At 41.5% G+C, this 17,314-nt stretch overlaps 1 protein-coding gene across 9 annotated transcripts in view; it reads right to left on the bottom strand.

Moving 5' to 3' along the window:
• Positions 1-17,314, bottom strand: part of Nme7 (NME/NM23 family member 7) — a 132,820-nt gene that overhangs the window by 113,820 nt on the left and 1,686 nt on the right. For 3 of the 9 annotated variants that reach the window (XM_034512959.2, XM_076941513.1, XM_076941516.1), the window contains exon 3: positions 13,730-13,812. In XM_034512959.2, coding sequence (XP_034368850.1) covers positions 13,730-13,789 — 60 coding nt within the window. In that variant the 5' untranslated portion in view covers positions 13,790-13,812. Of the gene's footprint in view, positions 1-5,651; positions 5,804-13,729; positions 13,816-17,314 lie in introns of those variants that run through there. The other 6 variants (XM_076941517.1, XM_076941518.1, XM_076941514.1 and 3 more) reach the window with 4 other exon arrangements.

The raw sequence follows: 17,314 nt of genomic DNA, 5'->3' as shown, positions 1-17,314 counted from the left end.
TATGCTTTTCCAAGACCTGATATTCTGGTGAAGCCTCAAGAGGGCAGAGCAAAATTCAAAATAAGGAGTAAGATTAGCAACATACTGACATCACTCTTAGGGACCAAAACCTCAAAAATGCAATCAAGGGAGGACAAAACCGAGGGAGTGTTGGGCCTAACACGAGGTCTAATCTCCATTCCACCTTCACCCTTCACCTTGATGAACAGGCCCTAGAGAGATTTACATACTAATGAGGTACCTGAAGGCCAGAGGTGGAGCTGATTAAACATTCCTCCCTAGCCCCTCCCCCCTCCTCCCCTCCCTATTCAACTCAGGTCCACCCGGGGTTTTGTGGGGTATGCATCCAGATCCATCCACCAGCCGCCATGTCAATAAACCGGTTTTGGAAACCCAAGGACTTCCTCGTGTGTTGGGGCCCCGACGCCATGGGGAACCGTGAGGAACTGTGGGGAGGGCTTTAGTTAATGAGCAGCCCAGCCAAACTTCCAGCTGGAGGAACCCAGAGTGTTCCCAGCCGACTACCCACAGCATGGCGGGAGGAACCCTGGGTTCCCCAGCCATATTTTCTCCTACAAGGGAGGTGGGGAGGGAGGTTATTATTGTTTTGGGATGAGGGTACCAACTACCAGAACCTTTCATAAGTCATCGAGGTCTACTGCTTATATGTGGTTGCTTTTATTAGGGTACTTAGTGCTCTATAAACTACTATTATTTTAGCAAATCTCTTAAAGTCCTTTTTTTTTCCCCATGAGACTCACTGAGAGTCACACGGGGAAACCAGGGCAGGATTTGAACTCAGAAAGTCGAGACATGTCCGCCCTCTGGTGTCTTAAAGTCTTATTTATTTCTCCAAGTGATTAGAAACAAATATTATATTTAAGTGTGGGGGTGGAGGTAGAATGAAATCAATTAACACTATGGCAGTTGATTCTATATGTATGCAGCTAATAATCCTCAAAACATACATGTAGTTTCGGCTTCTTCCTACATTCTACCCACGTGAAAACACAGGTTCAATCTTACTGGGTCAAACAGCTAGTCATAGCCAGACTTGGACTTTCAAACAAAGTTGTGTCTGATGCCAAAAATCAATATTTTGTCCAGATACCAAAAGCCCTGAATCAAAAAAAGAAAAACAGGATGAAGAGTTCTGATGGGCCAACAGAAGAACGGGGAAGAAGAGTCTGCCTACTCGGTACTCTGGAGAAAACAGGACACGACTGTAAGAAGAAGTCAGCCATCACTAACTATGGACCATCAGTTTGGCCTTCATCCTAGGAAAAGCGGCTCTGACCTGTTCTTACTTTCAATGTTTCTGGCAATGTTATTTAAGACACAAAAAGGAATCCGAATCCACACACTACAGAAATACCTGATCTGTCAGGAGTGATGACACAAGCCTTTAATCCCAGCAGTTAGGAGGCATGAAGGTGTCTGTGGTTAGAAGCTAGCTTTGTCTACATAGCAAGTTCCAAGTCAGCCAAAGCCATGCAACCACACCTTGTCTCAGAAAGCAAAACAGAAAACAAGTAAGCAAACAAATAAAAGCCCTTGACTATCGCGTTTATTGTGGCATCATTTACAGCAGCCAAGAGACAGAATCAGTCTAGTGTCCCTCAACCAATAAATCAATAAACAAAAAGAAGTATGAATACACAGGAAGTTTTATTCAGCCACAGAGAAGAGTAAAATTATGTTGCTTGGTGGGTGAGACTGTAGACCATCACATAACGGAAAACAAGCCAGAACCAGAAAAACGAACATTGCATTTTTTTTCATTCTTATGTGGAACTTAGATATTCTCTCCCCCACTCCCCCCTCTCTCTCTCTCAAAGAAGGGAACTATTTAGGAACAAAAAGAACAGCAAGGCAAAAAGAAAGACAAAAAAGACAACGGGAATGAATTAGTTAAAGAACATGATGTGTTTGATTTAAAAAAAAAAAGTCCTTATATGAAGCCAGTAAGTGAGACTTAGTTGAAGTGCTAAAAAGGCATACAAAAAAAGAGCAAACAAATATAACAGTTAGTAGCAAGGTGTAGCAATGTGAATTCAAAACTACAGCAGATGTTTGGAAATGTCTTTATTTCATCTTCAAGAATTTACTGGCACAGAATTCTGTGACATAGCCCTAATAGTTACAATGGAATGTATCCAGAGGAACAATACTTGGGAATTCTTGTCCTTAAACTAGTAACTGAGAGCACTATCCTAACTAACCTGCTTTTCAAAAAAAAAATTCATCCATTAACACTCACTGAAATCACATACCTGTCATCTAATGTATGCCTGGTGCAGTGCCTGAGAGCAGGGAGGCGGGAAACGTTAACACTGCTGCTTGCACATTTAATGATTATATATGCTATGCGCAAAAGGTCATTGTTCAAAGAGAAATACCGAGAGCTATTTACACACAAATATGACAGATTGGGCATCCAGGATAGGAAGTGAAAATGCTTATAAAGTTGACTAAGATGGCTGAAGGAGCTTACACTTAACCAAGAAAAGATGCACTGCTAGCATTTAAAATTATTTTAAAAGTCAAAAATGACAAAAGTTACGAATTTCTTGAACATTCTCAAAAAGTTTTCACTACCTCCCAATAATGTCAGCAACTCTGAGCCCTCATGATATATGACGTGGCACTGTATGTTTTTGCCATATGTTATTACACAATCCTTATGATAACCCTAAGCTGTCATTATCCAGAATAAAAAAACTACACACAGCAAATTACTGATGAAGTGTCAGATAAGATGACCTATCCTAAGCCAATAATCCGGGAAGTACTGGATCTGCTGAAGGAAGAGCAAAGGCATCAATATTTCTATCTCTTAGTTTTATGCTAGTTCATTAGTGTTTTATTACTACAGATGAGTTAGAATACAATATACTAATAATATATACAAATAACTTTACACATAATTCCAACTAAGCACAGTTTTCCAGTAGAAATGTGAGATCAAAATAGTTTAGAGAGCAAATGGATCGTTTTGCCTCCACATCAACTTTTCTTATAAGAACTCAATGTCAACTTCACCTCTTTCTGTTTAAATACAGACCATAGCTAACTGGATACTCAATTCATGTAATCATTATCTATTCCAAAATATGGATCAACTTCATCTTTTACACATAATTCTATGGCAAATCCCATGAACTCTATGATGCAATTCCTGCAGTTAAGACATCAGAACCATGATACCCCCACATGTAGTAAACCCTTACAGCCCACAATGTAAGAAGCCAGAGTGTGAAGGAGCAGCACTGTCAGTCAAGCACTGGCCTGAGACTTCATTTTATCTACACAGCAGGACGATTTTTCCTTTACAGATGACTCCTTCCACAGCCTGGGAACAACCGTGAAGCTAGGCAGTTAGATTCAAAACACTTGCTCCTAACCACGGTCCTTAAGAATGGTGAAATGCCTGGAGCACATAAGGAGCTCGGCAGCAAGGTCTGATGAACTGAGTTTCAGTGCCAGGACCCACACACAGAAAGAGAAATGACTCTAGAGAGCGGTTCTCTGACCTATACAGTACACACATGCACACACTTACATTTCAGTTCCAGCAACTACACACTGTCACCTTAATCCTCCAATAGAGCAAAAACAGCAACCCAGCAACATAAATTTGGCTATGTTCTCAGACACAAGTCTAACAACACTGAATGTGTACATATTTTATTACATATTAGCATTGCATTGCTGTATTTCAAGTTAGCAAGACATAAATGTCTCTTGTTTATATCATACCCAAATGGATAAATATGCTACATCACGGAGCAATGTCTTGAACTGACTAAAAATAGGATTCTCAGAATCCGAATATTTGGAATCAACACTAGCTCTTTATCTGACTTAACAAATAAATATCAGCTACCGTGTGCCTTCATTAAACTCTGAGGCAATAAAAGTTACAATTCAACAGGCTATTAAACTAGTGTGAGCCTCTCATCTGTGCCAGTAACCGCCCTGAACAGCTTTACTCAGCTGCATCTGAAGTTGAGGCACCAGAGACCTGCCCACTCCAGCCAGCTGATTCCAGTAAGGGAGAGTAAAAAGTGGGTGCCGAAGAACAAATTTCATGTTGCTCTGAACATTCTGAGAACATAGTGAATCATTAAAAATTTATTAGCAGGCACAGTCAGTGGCTAAGCCAGCAGTTCCTACCTTAGATACAACACAATAAGCCCAGGGAATGGAAACACGGCAACCAAGCCAGAGTTTAAGCAAATAAATTGTTTTATACTTGGCCTTTACAAGATGCTCTCCTAAAATCTAAACCTTGGGGTAGCCAAGGAGAAAGTGCTCCAATTCAGGACCAGTTTGCATTTTTAAACAAAAGCACTACAGCAATACCCTGAAGGCAGAGGCAGGAAGAGCACAAGTTCAAAGCCAGCCTGGGCTCCACAGGGAGTTCCAGGCCAGCCTGGGCTACCTATCTACTAAGACAACTGTCTCAAAAAGACAGAAAACCAAACCAACCCAAAAACTCAGTATACAAGCTTGTGGTGTGTTTCTCCCAACTGTGATGCTAAGGAATGCTCACACTTCTTAAAGAGTAGAGGGGAGAAAAGCAAAAGAACCAGGGCCACAGTGAGCACCCATCTAGAAAGGGGTTTTGTTTTCAAATCGTTTTCTTCTTGAGCCCCAACTTTAAAAAAAAAATCTCTTGACTTCTGAGATCACTTAATACAGACTTGTATTAAGGAAAGCTCTTTGAAAATCAAAGGCAAACCTGCCTCAGACATCTTAAAGCAAACACGATTGCTGCCAAATCTTCCCACACCAACGCCAGCCCATCGGGAGTCGGGATTTCTGGACTTGTGATTCAGTTTTCACAGAGGCACAGATATCAAAGGGACATGAACAATGAGAGAAAAGAAGTGCAAACAAGTGACTTGGCAAGGGCTCTGTGACTTGTTACACAGCTCTACAAGGACCCTTGTTCCCTTGTGGGACAGACAAATTTCCCACAGTATAGCACTGGCTTGTCATCTGGTATGCTAGTACAATTAAAATTCTCTTTATAACCAGATTATAAGCTTCTAGAAGATAGTGACTATCATTTCTTTTCAAAGTTCTTATTGGCATGTGTAGTTCTGAGACCTTTGAAACATCAAAAAAAAAAAAAAAAAAAAAAAAACCTAAATTAAAGATCCAAAGAAGGAAATACATGTACCATAGACAGATCTTGGTAAAATGGCAAAATCAAATATTCAATATTCTAAAAGGCTCAAAAAATTTTGTTATGTTTTTCTGGAAAGAATCTAAAGATCCCCCTCCGACCCAGACCCCTTGCCTATGTTCCCTGTAGCACCTTACAGAACACAGCTGACATGGTGTTAGGTAAAACCAGGGCAAAGATTACCCTTAGGGAATGCTTGACATCAGCTAAGCTCAAAACTAAGAAGAAATGGATTTGAGACAAAACAAAACTGCTGGCTCTAAATATATGTAGCACAATAATTCTAAAGTAATTATATACTATTTATATTCAATATTCAATTACAGAATTGACTACAGTTCAGCCACAAACCATGTGAGAGCAGAGAAAATACCAATAGAAATGCTGTCTAAGCTTTGCAACTGTCAGGGTCACAAGCACACTGGGGAAAAGCTATGCCTCTCTTTAACCACCACACCACTAGGCCTGGAAACGGATGTGCTGGACATTTTCCATTCATCCCTCCGGATCCTCTGTCAGAGCCTGCAGTCAGCCCTGGGCCTGGGCAGAGAGTGGCCTTCATGAACTTTACCGCAGACTCCTTTACGTTTCATCTTTCACATGGACCTGCTGGGAGGAGACAATGGCCGGATCAGGGAGGAATGCTGGGGTAAGATGTTTGCTTTCCCAGCTCCCAGTCAGATCCCGCTTATAGCTGAGCTCCACTGAAGCCATAGCTCTTGTCAGACAGCCCTCCGCTCTAGCCCATCTCTGGCAGTTCTCTCTGCTCTTGCCAGTCCCTCCTCCTGCTGCCTGCAGCTCCTTGTCAGTTTCTCTAACTCTGTCCCTACTTCGCCACTCAGCCCTTATTCGGCTTCTTCCCCGCAGATGTCCACACCTGTGTCCAGCTAGGATCTACAAGTGGTACTTCAGAAGCGCCCCCTGCTTCACATTTGCAGTTCTAGAACATTTCACCGGCAAGAGGATGGCACTCTGGGTGACTTGTGACTTTGATGTCATATTCAAGAAAGCTTTGCTTGACACAATACAGCAGAGATGTAGACCTAGGCTTCATTGTAAGAGATTCCTGATTTGGGGTTTTATATTTGGGTCTATGATCTTTCTTTGAGCTACTTAAGATAAGAGTCTAAATTGATCCTTGTCATGCAAATATTCAATTATTACAGCAGTAACTTGCAAATACCACTTTTTCCCTCACTGAATGGTGCTGGTATTTTTGTTAAAATCAATTTATTGCCAAGAGTTTACCTCTGGGCTCTGAACGCCGTTCCACTCATCATGAAGCCTACCTATCCCTGGGCTGCATCACACTGTCTAAAACAGAAACTTTATACCTTTTTCATTTGGGAAAGGCAAATCTTCCATCTTCCTGTTTTTAAGCAATTATCTTGGCTAGAATTCAGGAGACGACTCAGTTGGTAAAACACGTAACATGCAAGCATGGAAAGCTGACTCCAGTTCCTAGAGCACATGTAAAATAACTGGGTGTGGCAGCACATACCCCCGTAACCCTAGCGCTTGGGAGGTAGAGACGGGCAGATAGATCTCTGGGGCTCACTAGTCAACCAACCAACCTTTCAGTGAGCTCCAGGTTCAGTGAAAGACACTAACTCAAAAGATAAGATGGGACATAAATGAGACAGACACCCAGTGCTGACCTCCAGCCTCCTCCCATCCATCCACTCATGCACACATACACACTGCCTTGGCTAATCTCAGGACTTCATGTCACCATCTCAAATGTAGAATGAGCTTGTCAGTTTCTGCAAAAATAGCCTCTGGGAGTTTAACAGGGAGCGCACTCAGTCTGTTTACCCCAGTGGAATATCAAGTCTTCTAGTGCACGAATATGGAGTGCCTCCATTTCAACCAAACCCTACGATGACGTCTGTCTTCTAACTACCTATCTGCAATGGCCTCCCACATCCGTCACTGTTTCGGACTTTACCCTAGACACATAATTCTTTGTATGCACCCAAGAGCCTTCCCACTGCCGGTCTTACCTACTTCCTGGAAAGTTTCCCTCCAACATCTCCATGGCTCATTCTTCCTCATCCCCAACCTTGCTCCACTTTCATCTTCTTCTCTATGAGAGAGACCTTGGCCTCTCTCGGAATCCTATCCACCAGCTGGGGCGCTCACTGCTCACAGCAGCCATCACTCAGTTTCCCTAAGCATTTACTGTCTTCATGCAACAGAAGCTTACTGCCGAGCTCCCTCCCCTGCTAAAACGTCCGTTTGGTTCAAGGCTGCATCTGAAAGGACTACGTGTATAGTATATGTGTAGTATAGTATATAGTTGTATACAGAAAATGCAGCAGAATACTTTTTGAGTAAATATATGAATAACTTTGATAAGCAGTACATATCCATTGGTAGTCACAAAGGAAAGCTAGGCATTCTTAAAGGTTGGACTTATTTCATTTGCTAATAAATATGAATGACTTCTCTTTGTCAGCACTACAACAGACACGCAGAATGTTCAAAATGGACAGAACTCTATTAATATAGACCATACTACTCACTTTCATCTCATACTTTGCATAGAATGGAAAACAGATAATACAATACTTGTCATAATAAATGCTCTAAGGACAAGGGAATAGGTATATGTGATAAATTTTAGGTATAAGAGATAAGGAACCCACATTAACTAGGAGAGACAGTTAAGATCTCTCTAAGACAATATCAGAACCAGGACAAGGAGAAGCCAGTTATGCAGAGACCTAGGAGAGAAATATTCCTGGGAGATAAAAGGTACAGAGCTATGATGGGGAAGGCAGGGTTTGGCAAGTTCAAGAAACAAAAAGGAACCACAACCTGAAGCTGGTGTAGAGATAGCAGATACACTGGGAGGAGATCCTGTCTCCACTGTGCCACCTAAACCGACCTTGACACCTTTAGCAAGTTCAATCCTTCCTAGGCTATGCTTTTATTCATTTTTCTCTCTAGGGGTTGGCAGCATAGATAAGCAGTGTCATTGACAAAGGTGTCTAACATCTGTGCACACAGAGAAGGCTGTGCTCTTCTCAGAACCTTGTTTCCATTGGCTAGAAAATATGTCTGCATGAGGGCACCTGCAGCTCCTCCCCAACCCTGCAGAGCCCGCTGCAAGAATGCACTCGGCAAGACACAGCCTAAGGTGTGGGAACAAAGGAAGACAGATTTGACAAGCAGGTTGGTTCTGGGATGGTGTTTTTTCCTCTTTCATGTGCTACATGCTGCAGAAACCAAATGCATGCATGCACTTGCATGCACTGAAACAGCCACCAATGGGCATTAGCCACAAGTCACTCCAGAGTCTATTTGCATTTTTGTCAGGAGCAAAGGGCGTCTGAATATTCATTCCTGGAGAAGATGGTGTGTTGATGGTGAGCTGACAGGGATCAAGCGGCTATGAACACAGGCACCCTTGTACCGGGATAAAAGCCTGTGTGTGCCAGCATGCATCAACAACACCGACTGCCAGAGTCTGCCTGAAGACATACTTATTAGGACAGAGTTTTCTTTCATGCACTTGCCTAGATAGCTTCGCACAAGTCAGATATCATTTAATGTTGTAGCTTTACTTTTTTTTGTAAGACAAGCAGCATTTTCAAGTTTAATCCAACAGAAAAATTCATCATTCACTTTGATGTTTTTTAACTTTAACTTTATGAGAAATAAGCAGTGGTTCTGCACACTCCTGATGCACACAATGGTGGCATCTGAAAGGTAAACCAGTAAAGCACCAATGAAATTAATAAACACTGAGGAAGAGCCAGAAAGGACCGCCAGCCTGAAAGAATGCCATCGAGTAATGGAGGAGCGCCACCTAGTGCTCACTGCAGCTACAACATGTCACCAAAGCTGGGTCGGTCACACAACCACTCTACATGCTCACCAATTTAGTCCCGCGATTGTGAGCTAAATCATAGCAAATCTGCAAAAGTTCTAGTCAAGCAGCACCATGTGAGTCGGAAATTTTTGTAAAAACCAGTATGTTTCACTCTATCTTCTAGAAATTGAAGGTTTGAAAACAAAGCTAACGTGTCATTCGTTGTACAGCTACATGAAAGCTGCAGAGTCATTCCCTAGAATTAAAGAAAATAAAACGTGAAACATCTTCACCCTAACTATGGCTAGAAATTACACAGAACTGTAAATTAAAAAAAATAAAAATGCAACCTGGTCTACACTGTGGAGCCTCATCATCAAGAGTGTTCACCCAATTGGGACATTACCACACAAAGGGCAGCAGGGAAGTACTCAGTAGCTGACACACAGGAACTGTGAAGAGCACCAGGCTTCCCTCCCGTTCCGATTCCTAAGGGAAAGAATTGTCTTTGGCTCTACTCTACCATCTCCATGCCAAGTCAGGCCAACAACGTCTAATCCCTCATTAAGAGGGGGACCTAATCTGATTTTTTTGTCATCTCCCCAGGTTATTCCCGAGCAAGTTTGAAGCCTTGTTTTTTAGCCACTGGTAAAATTATCAGGCTCAACACCTACTGTAATGGAGGGTGACTAACAGATGACTCTCCTCAGCTGCCCCTAACACCGAAGTCAATTATATGAGAGGAAAGCAATTTAAAAATAAATGTTCTATTAGCAACCTCAAGAATAACTTCCTTGTGGCATAAAGACTGAGTGTGTGTGTACGTGTGCATGTATGTGTATGTACATGTGTGTGTATGTGTGAAGTTTTTTCAGCTTTTGTATTCATCTTATCAAGCTCCTTGAAAGGTCTCTGAAGTTACATAAATTTAATTAAACCTCTTTTGAAGATGTGGATTTTTAAAATTTGCCCTCAGAAGAATTTAGCTATAATCCACAGAGACAGTAACTAGCATAGTCTTTAAGCAAAGAGTTGCAGAGAACAGGGAGTAAGCATGGTCTACCACACTCTTCTCAGTCCTCCAAGAGCCAGGAGCCAGGGCGTACAGGGCAGTGCCCGATGCCTGTGGTCAGAAATGGGTGCAACGCTACCAGCGCTGCCTCCTGGGAGTCTCAGGTCTAGAAAGGGCAGAGGGATCTTGGAGAGGGCAGGGGTGACTGGCAGGGGCAGACACAGCTACTTCCTTCTCAGACTCAGCCACTTCTCAGTTTTCCCTCTGGGGCGTTGGTGTCTCTCTCTCCCTCTTTTGTACTTTGGGTATTTTTCTATAGGTATAGACAGAGGACATTAAAGATTGAAAGAGGAACAGAAAGGGGGAAGAGCCAGGAGAGAAGGATGGTAACATAACAGAAGCGGGCACTTGCCAGCATGGAGCTGATTAACGCTTTTTAAAAATTGGAATATAACTACATAACTTTGCCCTTCCTCTCCTCTCGCTAATCCCTGCCATATCCCACCCTGCAAATTCATGGCCCTTTTCTTTAATCACTATCATACACATACACACATACATATATACAAATATATATATATATATATATATATATATATATATATGCACACACAGATGTATACGTTATATATATATATATATATATATATATATACACACACATATACCCTATATATGCAACCTGCTAAGTCTACTTAGTGTTGTTTGGATGTATTTTTACTTATTTATGTATTTTTATTTATTTATTTATTTATTTATTTATTTTTCTAGGGTTGGCTAAAGCTTTTAACTCCTTCCCTTCATGAGGAACTAGAACTAATTAAGGACGGGTCAGCTGGGTATACACAGGGAAGTGTACACAAGCCAGTGGGAGGGCAGACAGCAAGAATGCTACAATGAGACATATGGCCTCAAAGCCCGTCTCAGCTTACTTATCTTTAAATTTGAGGATTAGGCTAGATTAGCAGATCATGAACATGTTTTTTAAAAATAGCAATCAAGTATATGAATTATAGTTTCCACTAGAACCAACACACACACAAACACACACACACAAACACACACACACAAACACACACACACACACACACACACACACACACACACTACCACCACCATCACAACAGCAGAAAAAAAAAGGAACTTCTATGAAATGATTATTATCCTCAATGTGTACATAAATCAATACACTTTTGAGATTTCATTTCATTTTATTCTGTGTATGGATGTTTTGCCTACATGATGTGTGTCTCTGTAGCACAAGCAATGCCTGTGAAGATCAGAAGAGGGTGTCAGATCCCTCAGAGCTGGAGTTAGCGGTGGCTGTCAGCTGCCATGTGGTGCTTGGAAATGAACCCATTTCCTCTGGCAGGGCAGCCTGTGCTCTTAACTGACAGCCATCACTCCGCCCCCCTGCATTCTTTTATACAGGCCTACTGCTATCCACAATTTACAGTCTACTTCGAATTAGGTGACAATTGGTCTCAGTTTCAGAATCATCGGAATTAGAAAAACCCAAGGTATCTTGCAGTCCTAACGAACTACACCGCTGTGCCACACTGGGTCTCACTGCTCCGAGGTCCAGCACTTCCTCAATCCACTGCTATCCTGTTCCTCAGGATGGCTGCGTCTGACTGGCCTGGACACCCTAGAGCGCTAAGTCAACCTTCCCAATACTGCAACCCCTTAATACAGGTTCATGTTGTGGTGACCCCCAACCAGAACATCGTTTTCATTGTTACATCGTAACTGTAATTTTGCTACTGTTATTAATTGTAATGTAAATATTTTGGGAGACAGAGGTTTGCCAAAGGGGTCAGAACCCACAGGTTGAGAACCACTGTCTTAGATGACCCCTCTCACCCACCCTGTAATTGTTTTAATTTTTGTCATTATAATATAATCACACTAAACCCCCCCCCCTTCCCGCTCCTCCCACCAGACCATTGTGTATACCACTCCCTTGCTTTCTTTCAAATTCATGGCATCCTTTTCTTTAATCAATGTTATGCATACACACACAACCTGCTCAGCCATATGTTACTACCCCAGGATCTCTACACAGACAATTCTCTCTGACCAGCCCATTCTCCTTCGAGGGACTGGGAAGGGGCTTCCTTGACTATCCAGTACCAGCCCTTTCTATATTCCTCACTCCACAACCTTACAAGGTATTTCCTTTCTCATGGTTAGTAATACCTGATGTCATATCATATCCTTTTCCCTCTAAAATTGTGTATCTCTTCAAACTGAGCTGTTTTAGTTCCTTAGGGGTTTGAAGGTTGGCTAGAACAGTGAGTAGCACACAGTAGAAATTTAACAGTGACTGGGCATGGATGAAGCAAGACTTCTCTCAGAACAAACATCCGCTGCTTCTGATCTAGAATTTTAGTTTTTCACAGTACCAGGTAGGCCCGACAGGAAATCATTTTCTGCCATGTTTTCTAGCAATGACTAGCGCGGATACACGGAGAAAGTCAACTTGCTTCCTTTCCTCTCCACTATCTTTTCGCAGCACTCTTCTTTAGCTGTCCATCCTCTCTCTCCAACTGTGCGGAATTACCCTCTCTGTGCATATCATACCACCCTCCAGAGACACGGGGGATTACTTAAAACTCCTAACTGAAATAAAAGAGAAAAACTACAAAATTTCAAGAATGATCCTTATTTTTGAGATGCCTGCCACTTTGTAATGTTTTTGTCAGACACTAAGATGAAAAGAGATGGACAGGAAGCAGGATGCTGCTTCAGAAGGGTGGGCAGGGCTACCGCGCCTCCCACTGAGGCGCCATCTGAGCACAGGGATAGAAGAAAAGCAGGAGCTTTTCAGGTAGAGGAAAGAACAGGTGACTGGAGTGCATTTGAGTCTAGAACCACAGACTGGGCCTCAAAAAAAAAAAGAGTATGTTTATCGAGAGAGATTTTAGACAGATGGATGAATAGATGGATGGATGGATGGATGGATGGATGGATGGATAGATACAGATGATATGCAAAATACAAAGTTTTTATTTTTATGCTCACTCATAACTCATAAAAAAGGATTCAATGAGAAAAACTAACACTGATAGAAAAGAGAGAAATAAAGTCTGTTTAAGCACTTCAGTATACAGATAACAAGCTGAACTCTAACACTGATCCATAACAACATGGTATCCTACTGTCTCCAGATGCCTTCTGGTAAATTTAGGGACTGATGTTGGCATTAAAATGCACAAGCTTCACTTTGAATTTATATGAATATTTATTCATATGTTAAAGAAAGCATAAAGCTCACTGAATAAAAGGAACACAAAAAAGCTATAATGTTAGCTAATTTTGTTATTTTTAATTACCATTTCTTAGGTTGGGGATTTGGTAGTAGATACTTTGTCTAGCAAGCAGAAGGCCCTGGGTTTGGTCTTCATCATTGGGAAAAAAAAAAAAAACAATAAACAAAAATTAACATTATCTCATAGTGATTAGTCTTTCCTCTGTGTTCCTCAATTTTTGAAACTTCTCTTAATACTTGTCAATGTGTCTACTACATGTGCCTAACAGCCAGGGGTTACCAAACAAAAGTCTCATAACAGATGTGGGATACTTCCGTTTATGCTGTTGGTCGGAGAGATCCCAGGGGCTCCCTACACAATACCGGCTCTTGTAACTCCTCTTGGTGTTCACCAGAATCCGTCGGTAAGGCTATATTGCTGAAGACACTACACACCTTGGGTGCAAGATATGGAGAAACCAAACTGGAAATTCTTCCCTGCTGACCAGCTTTCATACTGCCCGAGGATGGAACGCCTGCTGCTGGGGAAGAAAAGGCATCAGTAACCATCGATGTCCACATGATGAGCCCATGAACTACAATACCAACCCGCAGGCAAGATGTGCTTATCACTGCAGCAATGGCCCAAGCGTAAGGAGGAAAACCAAGTACTCTGATCCGTTTCCAGGCCTGCCTACTAAGAGGGAATTCATGCCTGGCACTGTAAACCCCGTTAAGACCCATGGGGAAGGAGGTTTAACAACCAACTGGGGAACTTATTACTGCTGGTAAGCTAACCTGACAGTGCCAAGTTGTCTTCTATAGCCTTATATGTATATCCACAGACAAATGCTACTCTCGTTCTGAATCGAAGAAATATTTCTTATAATGAGCATTGGTGAATGCAGACATGTTCAGGACACTGAGAATACGTGACTGTGGAGTGCTCCACCCTAAATGTGACATTCATACGACTGGCTGCAGAGGGGCAGAGAGAATGTAAAAGCCCCAGTACCGTGAGAAGTGCTATGAAACACTGTCATGAGCATGACTCCATCAATGGAATCATAATCTCACATCAAAATGGGATTGAACAAGACTGGGTCAAATGGCAACCATACGTGAGGTAGGGGTTCGAGTGGCACTCCTTCTCCCTGGTGCACTGTGGTCTACTGATGGATTCTGGAGGAGAGCCAGATGTTGCCTTCAGTTACTTACCCACTGATGAGACCACCAAGCTCTAATGGACAGCTACAAATCCCTAGTCACATAGGTGAATCTTGTTCAACTCAGTGGGTCAGAAAACAAAACAAAAAGGCATAAATGAAGAAAAGGGACTAAGGGGACTAGTAACTGTAGTAGGTGGGAGATAAAAGAAGGTGAACATGACAGTAATCAGGAAGATATAGATATGTATATATATGTATATATATGTATACATATATATATTATATATATATTTGCCAAAAAACTAAAAGATGAACAGTAGCAATAACTAAGATTAATATGCTTAGAATATATAAAGCATTAAGGTAAGTATCATATCACTTAATTATAACAGTATCTCTGTAATAAGGCTACAAACAAGAAAACTGGATTCCTTTTTTAGTGTTCATTAAAATAAGACTCAAAAGACTCACACGATGAGCTCCTTAAAGAAAGCGATCTGTATGCTTTCTGCTTTTAAAAAGTTAGGGTTATGTTTTTATCTCATGTGTGTATTACACTGTAAGGAGCCTATGCCCTGTGTCCATGTCTAATGTTTCAAGAAGCATTTCAGGTTTGAAATTTCTAATGTTTCAAGTTTGTATTTCAGTGGCATGTATTATATCCTATGTATAAAGGATATTGTAAAACAAAACAAATCAAAAACCTCATGAAGCTCCCAGTAGCTCTAAAGCTAGAGGTAACTGGGTATATTATGGAAGCCACTCTCCCTTCGCATAAAACCACAATTATGAAAGGTATTTAGATATCAAAGGGGTTTGTCTTTTAAATTTTGGATGTGCATGGTAAAATGTAGTAAGTTACTTAACAAAACAATGATTGCCACAAACAACAGAGGTGAACTTGCCACTAGACGGAGGGATTGTCATTTTTTGCAAAGCCATATTTCTGAACCCAAGTAGCAAGAAATGGATGAGGTCTGAACACTCTTGATGTATATTCACGATCAAATGTCACTGAAAATTAAAGCCAAGAACTACAAGCCACAGAAGCAAATACTGGCAATTAATCCATTTAAACTGAGTAGAAATCCATGGCTATCAGATGTGAGGCCTGATAAAATCAGGCCTGTTTAGCTGCCCTGGCCCCCAAAATCAAATGTGTTCTTTTAAAATATATTTCAATTAATTCTATGACAATTTCATACAACATATATTGTACATACATACACACACACACACACACACACACACACACACAAAACATATATTCTCCATTTCCCCCTCTAGCTCCTCCCAGATCAACACCCCCCCCCCCAGCTCCCAGCCCTCTCAGCCTCAGCTCCCTTTTCTTTTCGTAGCACACCAAGTCCAATTTGTGGCACCCATTCACTAGTGGGTGTGTGGCCATCCACGGACCCTCTGGGCTCTTAAAACTGAACTCAAGACTCCCCCTAGTTCTTATCCTCTCCTCTCTTTTCTCTGGCCTCTCACTACTTCCACCAGGAAAATGAATCTGTAAGAGAACTTGAAGAACAATTAATTTAATATACAAAAGTAAATTTCTCAATAGTAAAAGTACTCAAGAATCCTGGCAACTTTAAATAGCGATTTCTGAAGCTTATTTTAGATAAAAAAAAAAATCTCATTCCTTTTACCCCAACTATTTCCCCTTCTCCTTAGGAAGCAATCTAGTTATATGAAAACAATATATTCCATATATATAGTACATTCCAGTTTATGAATTACTTTTATAGACATTCACTATTCCATCCTCATAAGAGTCCTAAGGTAATCAGAATAAAAAGCAGCTTTCTGACTTCATGGATGAGAAGACGAGGGCCCTAAAATACCACAGTGCCTGCCTAACTGGTAAGTGCTCAGGCCAGGAGAGCAACAGAGATTGGGAAACTCAGGTTCTGGCTCCACAGCAGGGGCTGCCACAAGCAGCAACAAGCCGCCGCTTCCAACTAGAAAAAAGAGGACTAGCCATCTGTATGAGTAAGGGTGTCTGAAGCCAGCTTTTGGTGTCCTCACCATATACAGGTAATACACTTCAAATTCCAACACTTCATGAGAGATATAAAAAAAAAATACAGGTAAATATTAGCAATTACTTTCAGTTATGAAACATGCAGGAATTTGTGATCTTTCTCAACATTCTAAGAAAAGCAAGGGCCTTTCTTAGTAAAAGATCCAGTCTATTGTCAGATGTTTATATGTACAGATGTACAGACCCAACAGTTCTGTTTATCACTGGCTGGTTTTGTGTTATTAACTTGACACAAGCTGGAGTTATCACAGAGTAAGAAGCCTCTCCCTTCAGCAAATGCCTCCATGAGATCCAACTGTAAGACATTTTCTCAATTAGTGATCAAGGGTGAGAGGGCCCATTGGGTGGTGCCATCCCTGGGCTGATAGTCCTGGGTTCTACAAGACAGCAAGCTGAGCAAGCCAGGGGAAGCAAGCCAGTAAGTAACATCCCTCCATGGCCTCTGCATCAGCTCCTGCTTCCTGACCTGCTTGAGTTCCTGTCCTGACTTCCTTTGGTGATCAACAGCAATGTGGAAGTGTAAGCTGAGTAAACCCTTTCCTCCCCAACTTGCTTTTTGGTCATGATGTTTTGTGCCAAAATAGAAATCCTAACTAAGACAGTGACAAAAGTAGTTTTCTACTCTCTCTCTCTCTCTGTCTCTCTCTCTGTCTCTCTGTCTCTGCCTCTCTCTCTCTCTCTCTCTCTCTCTCTCTCTCTCTCTCACACACACATATTTAATTTAATTCATTAGGTCTATGGATAAGGATTAAATTAAGCTTAAATTCATCTGAGAGGCCTACAGCCATTACACATGCGTACAGAAGCACATGTACAGAATAG

This window comes from Arvicanthis niloticus, chromosome 10 (genome assembly GCF_011762505.2).
Source record: "Arvicanthis niloticus isolate mArvNil1 chromosome 10, mArvNil1.pat.X, whole genome shotgun sequence".
Classification (NCBI taxonomy): domain Eukaryota; kingdom Metazoa; phylum Chordata; class Mammalia; order Rodentia; family Muridae; genus Arvicanthis; species Arvicanthis niloticus.
The sequence above is the reverse complement of the archived record's forward strand: the minus strand, read 5'-3'. Positions and strand labels throughout refer to the sequence as shown.